At 42.0% G+C, this 7,269-nt stretch overlaps 1 protein-coding gene across 1 annotated transcript; it reads left to right on the plus strand.

Moving 5' to 3' along the window:
• Nucleotides 1-5,229: 5,229 nt before the first annotated feature.
• Nucleotides 5,230-6,250, plus strand: HAPSTR2 (HUWE1 associated protein modifying stress responses 2). Its single transcript, XM_053581213.1, has one exon. It carries the CDS (start codon nt 5,261-5,263, stop codon nt 6,089-6,091), a length of 831 nt encoding a protein of 276 aa, XP_053437188.1. The 5' UTR covers nt 5,230-5,260; the 3' UTR covers nt 6,092-6,250.
• The last annotated feature ends 1,019 nt before the right edge of the window (nt 6,251-7,269 follow it).

A 7,269-nucleotide genomic window follows, 5' to 3' on the forward strand; every position in this document is an offset into this window, starting at 1 on the left:
ATAAGATATGGTTCCCATTGTTGAGCTGGAGTCTTAATTTTTGCAAATACCAGATATGATTCGAAGAAGTACGCCCTGTAAGCTCCTAATGTTCTGTTACGGACTGATCTCCAAGACCCATCAGGTTAAAAGAACAGTGTATGCTACTATTTGTATAAAAAAAGAAGAGGCATGAATATCCGTATTTGGTGATGAATACAAAAAAAGTCTCTGAAAGGACACACAAGAAAACAACAAAAGAAGCATGCCCTGGTAATGGGTACAAAAATAATGTTTAAAATCTAAATTTAAATTGTTAATGAAATGTACAAAATCACTACACACACAAATATAATGGAATAGTGAATTTTGTGCTACATTAGACCACTGTATGCTTTCATAGTGTATTGGTTGTTTTTCTTGTGTAATTTAAAAACCCAAACCAACTCTGCTAATTAAGCTCTCCCTGGCCAGGAGCTCACTTGGATCTCTGACAGTTCCTAGTTAAAGCCTAGTTTGTGGTTTTTGACAGCAAACCAAGACTCTCTTGTTTGCTTCAGGAAAACTGGCTGGTTTTAGTCCTTGGCATTATTCTGGGGGTACCCTCATCCCAACAAGTCACCAATTGTCTTGACTATGACTTATAGTTGTGCCAGATTTTTCTTGGTCGCTTTTTGTTTGAGACAGGTAGTAATAGCAGTGATGAAATTATTAATTTGGTTTTAATTTGTAATAAATTATCTTGGAAACAGGAATAAGTATTATACTGAGATGAACACAAAAGCAACTAAATCAAATTATTAGAACTAATATACGTGTTTGGGGCATATATTTTAATTCTTCTATTTATTGCTTTTTAATTAGTACTGAACTCAGAAGATTAAAACACCACATATAAATGACGTTTTATGAAATGAAATATTTAAAATTTACTTCTTCTGATAATGTTACTTGATGTGAATAGTATTTAGCAATTTTCAAAACAAATTTTCTTATTTATTGTGGCACGTTTGGGAATAGGAAAAGAGGCTGAGTCAGAGATCTTCAGTACTTTTATTATTAAATCTACCTCATGTCCCTTTTCATATCTCCTTTCCAGAAAAGAAATGGTCTAAGAATTTCCACCTGCTTGGTGTGACATTTGTATGAAGTCTCATAGTTATCCAAAGTAACTAATTTTTATAACTTTTACCCGTTCTGGAGCTCCAAACTAAGCTTGAAGGGAAATCACAAACCTTATAAAAATTAGAAATATTCCTTCCTTCTCTATGTGGTCTATTGGTATCACTTAACTAAAATCCCTCAAGTCTGTGACCTTGAGAAACCTGGAGGCTAAACAGGAGTGTTGAAGGTCATCCCTTCTACCACTACTAAAAATGAAGAGCAAATATTCGTCCTAACAGGTATGTGTTTTCATAATTATGGCAGATGGTGATTGAAGCAAAGGCAGTTCAAATGGGGGGGGGGCACACGAAAGCAATAATTTTGAATGTTTGACATTTGTTTTGAAACTACCTTACTACTCTGTACCCTTTACCATCTGTCTGTTATCCCTCCCAACACCCACCTCTGTCTTCCCACAGGGCTCCATTGTCTGTAGTTCCTGTTTCTCAGGGGCGGAGCTGTGGGAGGCAGCCATGGGTGCCATAATAGGCACCTGCGGCCAGCACAATGGGCTGTGGGTGCTTGTGGGAGAGACAGATTGATGTATTGTGCATGGGGGAGGAGGGCTGTCACTTGAATCCATGTGAACCCAGGCTTTAGGGGCAAGGGAGATTGACAGCTTTTGTAGGTTGCATTTCTTTTTCAAAGCTTGGCTTTAATAGACAGTAAGTTTGGGGCCCCAGGCTTTCACTCCCATAATTCTAACAGGGCAATCACGAGCATTCAGCATTTCTTTTTACCCCCCTTGTTACGCATTAAATGATTTCAGTAAAGGAATGTGCAGCATTAATTAGAATTTGTTAGCAGATACCAAGGGGAAAAGTTTCTTCACAACAACTATAGGAGGTGTCATTTGTACAAAGACTTTTTTGTTTTCTTTCCCCATTACATTATCACTGCAATATGTAAGGTAGTGATTCTTTTCATTTAAATTAAGTGGAAAGCTACTAAATCTTGTTTTATTCTCCAAAAAGAATAAGGTCCTTAACACTTATCTTTTAACTTCTTTCATTTCCTAAGGTTGGTGTTTACTTTTGCTTTGAGTCTGACCCATTTACTGGTCTGTGTGGTTGTGTATCTAGTTTTGTGTACCATTTAGCTCTTACAATTACGGGCAACCCGGTACTCACATATAAGGATTGTTTCCAGGTGAAAATAGCTACCAATAATACTGGAAATCACTGACATACAAGACCCTTTTTAGTAAAGGTACATTAAGAAATGCTAAAAATCAAACTGCTCTAGGTTTGCTCCTAACTTATTTTCTGAAAGCTATTTTTTATCTAGTTGATATTTAAGCTAAGCGATGACATCAAATTTATAGAAGAATGGGGCAGGGCCAAGGAATATTTCTTCCCATAGAAAATTGATTCTTAAACTATCAGTTTTTTTAAACATCAAAAGTCCCCCCTCCACATAGCATCATTTCTGTATAGAGAGTAAAAAATAGTCTTTTTTTTGTCTTGTATCTATTTTCTACAAAAAAATTAAAGAAATTATTTTAGACTTTTTTTATATTTTTAAGAAATTCTTAACATTTTAGAATATATGGGAACAAAACATCTCAGGATATTGTGTAAGCACACTCTTTGGCATCCTGGGAACTAACAAAAGCATTACTACAATTTCTGGTGTGATTTTTCTGACATTTCTCATAAAATCATGTTCTCAATGGAAGGAGTTGGAAGCTAACTGGATTGGAATTTTCCCCATTCGATTGTTTTACTTAAATGTGTTAAGAGTGACAGTGAAAAATATTGTCTACCATTACTTCTCAGAAAGAACATATTCCCACACAGTTGTCTAGCTCTGTCTATAATAATAATTTGGTGCAATGGTGTTAAAAGTGGTGAGGTGATAATAATTAGGGTGTGTGACACAGAAATTTCAATGCTGGATTCAACATTTCACCATGCAGGGCATGAAAATTGCCGACCAGGGCTAGTCAGCTCTAAGTACTAATTAACTAATTAATCAGGTGCTGAAACCAACTGAATGGAGAATACCAGCCAGACAACTCAAGCCCAAGCAGAGGGGTGTGCTCTTTAAAAGACAGTGCAGTCTTTCTTCATGGTTTTTAACCCAATTATGAGGAGAGAAAGTAGGATGTGGTGGTCTGTCGGTCATTTTGGTCCAAGCTTCTTACTTAGAGAAAATAAAATAAAATTATGTGCTTCTGCTAATAACTGTGAGACAGGATGTCCCGGACAACCCTCAAAACTCTGCAGAGAGGCTAACTCTTTGGCCAAGAAGTAATTCGTGTCTGGTGGGGAGGGGGTGAGGAAGGAGGTTCTTCCTTAAGTTTTCTTCTACATTTTTTTTTTTTACATAGAATGAGAAACATCTTTGGCCTTTCGGGCTGATCTTAGGTCTTTTGCCTCATCTTTCGTTTATGTAAATGAGAAGAGTCCAATTACACATATGGAAAAAGGGTTTAATGAATCGTGAAAAAGCCTGGTTTGCAGAGAAAGGGCACAATTCCCTCTTCTTCTTCTCTTTTAAATTTACTTAGAAACATGTATTTCTTTAAGGAAGCTGATAAAGCTTAATGATAAGATCATTTTATTTTATTTCCATGCTTGGGAATTATTATACATACTTTGCTAGAAGATTTCACTTCCTGTTTTTTTTGTTGTTGTTTGTAAGGCTTTCTGGATAGTTAGCAAATATTCCACAACAAAAACTGTGACAGTCTAACTTTTTTCTCTAAATCTTAAAAATGATTGCATGTTAGTTCCTCCCATTTTGATGTTACCTTTAGCTCAGTGATAGTTTTTCTTTTTCAATATAGTTTTCTGTGGAATTGTCTGCACTGGAAAAAGGATTGCATCATTACAAGGATTTTTTATTGAACCCAAGGAAAAGATGTTAGCTTCCCAAACCGTTTTAGCTTAGTTTTGGTGTTATTATGAGGTTTAACTAGCTAGAATTTTTAGGGTGTTGGAAAATAGGTACTTTTTTTTCTTTCTTTCCTAAAAGGGACTGAACCTTACACTTAGATTAGAAAATCCTGTGTTTGGGCTTTCTACTTTTTTTTTTTTTTTTTTTTTTTTGCCCCTTCATCTTGGAATAATTTTCAATATTTGAGAGTAGTCCATACAGAACCCCCACCCCATTTTACTTAATGAGAAAACCTTTGCAAGAATACAGGGGTGGGAGGGGATCAATGACATTTCTGCTGTTAACTCGTAGAATTTACCAAGTCTGCAACTAGCCCCCAACAAGTGCTTTGCAGGAACAGCACAAAAGTTCTTGATCACAACTGGAAGTGCTTTCCAGAGACCTAATCCGCCGAACTTGTTGGACACGTGAGGAAACTGAGGCCCAAGAAAAGGGACGGCAGGGACAAGAGTTTTTCTTGACGTGATTTTTTTTTTTCCTCTACAAAATATTGCTTTGGTCCATGGAAAACACTTTTCTCAGGCACCTGCTGTGTGGAGAACATTGCTGGGGTCCGGACTGCCTGCCTACCCACGAGGGCCACAATCTTTGCATTCTATCCCCGGGACCTCCCCATCGGCGCCCTGGGTAGGATCGACGACACCAAGAAGTTGCCCCATAATCCTCTCTGGCAACACAGAATTTGTTCAGCTCATTGGATGAAACTGTCAAGTCCTCAAAAATGTGTGAAAAGGGGGCCAAGCGGTAGGCAAGCGCCGCATTGAGGTAGCGCTCCTGCCGGCCCCCTCCGAGTTCTCGGTGCTGCAGTCGGCGGTGCAAACGGGCTGGGAACACGCCTCCGGGCCGCAGCGGTAGCGGCGACCCAGTATGCGGTGGCGGCGGCAGCGGCGGCGGGGAGGCCGCGGCGCCATGGGGGGGCTGTAAGAGCACACCGTGTGGCCGGAAGAGGGCAGCGCGGCGACACTGGCGGCTGCGGGGTTATCTCCGCGGTCGCGAAGGTAGCGACCACGGCGTTGCCAGGGGCTGGCCCGGAGGGGCGGGGCGGGGCGGGGCGGGGCGTGCACCCAGGCCGCCGGCGGCGCGCGCTGTAGCAGTTGGCCTCAGGGCCCCTGTCGCCTGCGCGCCAGTCCGCCCGCCGGCGCACGCGGAGGAGCCGGCGGTCGCGGAAGCAGGGGAGCCCAAGCAGTAGGTGAGGAAGCAGAGCAGGAGGAGGAGGATGGAGGAGCAGCAGAGGGAGGGCGAGGCGGAGGTCGCGGACCACTGGTTCTCAAAGTGGGAACGTCAGTGCCTGGCCGAGGTCGAGCGAGAAGAGGAGCTGGCCCCCGAGCTTCAGGAGGAAGCGGCCCCTGAGGCGGCGGGGCTCAAGAGCGAGCAGCAGAAGCTGTGGCATCTCTTCCAGACCTCGGCCACCGCTGTGGCCCAGCTGTACAAGGATTCTGAGTGCCAAGAGCCAGAATTCTCCGTTTGGGATCCCTTCCAGAACGCAGCCATGGCCGTGACCAGCCTCTATAAAGAGAGTGGAGATGCCCACCAACGAAGTTTTGACCTGGGCGTCCAGGTTGGCTACCAGCGTCGCATCAAAGATGTGTTGGAGTGGGTGAAAAAGGGCCGGAGCGTTATTCGTCGCGAAGACTTAATTAGCTTTCTGTGCGGCAAAGTGCCTCCTGCTCCTCCAGCGCCCCTCGCAAGCAGAACGCTCCCGAAGCCTCCCGCTGGGACCCCAAGCCAAGCTGCGGTCACTGAGTCCAGCTCATCAGTGGACGTCGACCTGCAACCCTTCCATGAGGCCATCGCCCTCCACTGCCTTAACGGTGCCATGGCCAGCATCAGCATGCAAGCAAGTGACCCTGGCTCCCCGCCTCAAGATAGCCCCGTGGCCAGCAATGGGCACCGAAAAAGTAGCGTCTTCGAGGACGACTTGAACCTCCTCCAGTCAGAAGAACTGGCCCTCAGCGTGGACAATGGGGGAAACCGCAAGCGCACCACGACCCAGTGCAGTGACGACATCGCAGACTCCCCAACTCAAAAGCGCAACCGAATGGTCTAAACTGCCTTGTTGGCCGCCAGCCACCATTTTGCTTAAGAGCTAACTTGACCTTCAACATGTTTGTTGAAAGGATGCTGACTATCCTAGACTATCTTTCTTCCTTCTCTAAGTTAAAGATTTCTATCAATTTGCCATAAAGAAACTTTATAAATATGCCAGAAGAGGCCTCATATGACTCTGACTTTCCAAAAAAACAAAATTCTGGCAGAGAATATCAAATGTCATGTAGTAGTCAGCAAGGAAAGCGAAAGTATCAGGTCGAAGCCACAGCCTGGTTTATCTTGTTCACAGTTATATTTCCTTAGCACCTAGCACACATTTTCTGGAGCTCAATAAATGTTTGTTGAATGAATAACTGTTACCTTATTTAAAATTCTTAAAGGGAAGGGACATAGCAAGTATTTACTTGGATATAGAATACTTTTATCTTTGGTTGGTTATGTAGAATTTGACATCATTGTGAAATCTGGAGTCTTCCATTCTTACTCCACTGTGCCATGCACTTAATTTCTAGAAAGAAATGGTGAAAGTAATACATAATTAGTGACTCGGCTGTGATTTTTTTTTATTTTGAAAAATAAGACAATTTTGGTGATTATGTGATGGTAGAAAAAGGACCTGCCATACAGTTGGATGGGCAATACTTGACCTGAGTCAATTTAGTGCACTTTTTAGGAAAACTAACACAGCACTTGAGATCCTGCTAAAATAAGATAAAGGCCCGGTGGTGCGCCTTTTTTAAGGAATCTAAAAAATTCCTTTTTCTGAGGTCACATCTTTTTTGATCTTTGTTTTGAAGTGGAAGACTATGTAGTCAGAATGAATTTCTGGGTTTTAATTAAGGGTACATACAGCTTGGTGTAACTAAAAGAGTATGAGGTTTGTATTAAGAGGACCAGTAGTGGAAATCCTAGCTCCACGAATGTGTAACTGCATGATTTTGGGTGAGTTACTTAATGTTTATTGACCTCAGGTTTTCGTCTGTAAAATAGAACTGTGTGTCTCCTAAGGTCATTGTGAGGGTCAGATGAAGTCTCTATTTTAACCGTCTAGCACAATACTTGGCACCTAAAAGTACTCAATAAATGTTCTTCCTTGTCTAGAAATAAAAATCCGTAAAATGTTAAAACCCATTATGCTTTAGAAAAAGCAGCAAAACAGATAAATTTAGAAATCAG

This window comes from Nycticebus coucang, chromosome X (genome assembly GCF_027406575.1).
Source record: "Nycticebus coucang isolate mNycCou1 chromosome X, mNycCou1.pri, whole genome shotgun sequence".
In the NCBI taxonomy this organism is placed as follows: Eukaryota; Metazoa; Chordata; class Mammalia; order Primates; family Lorisidae; genus Nycticebus; species Nycticebus coucang.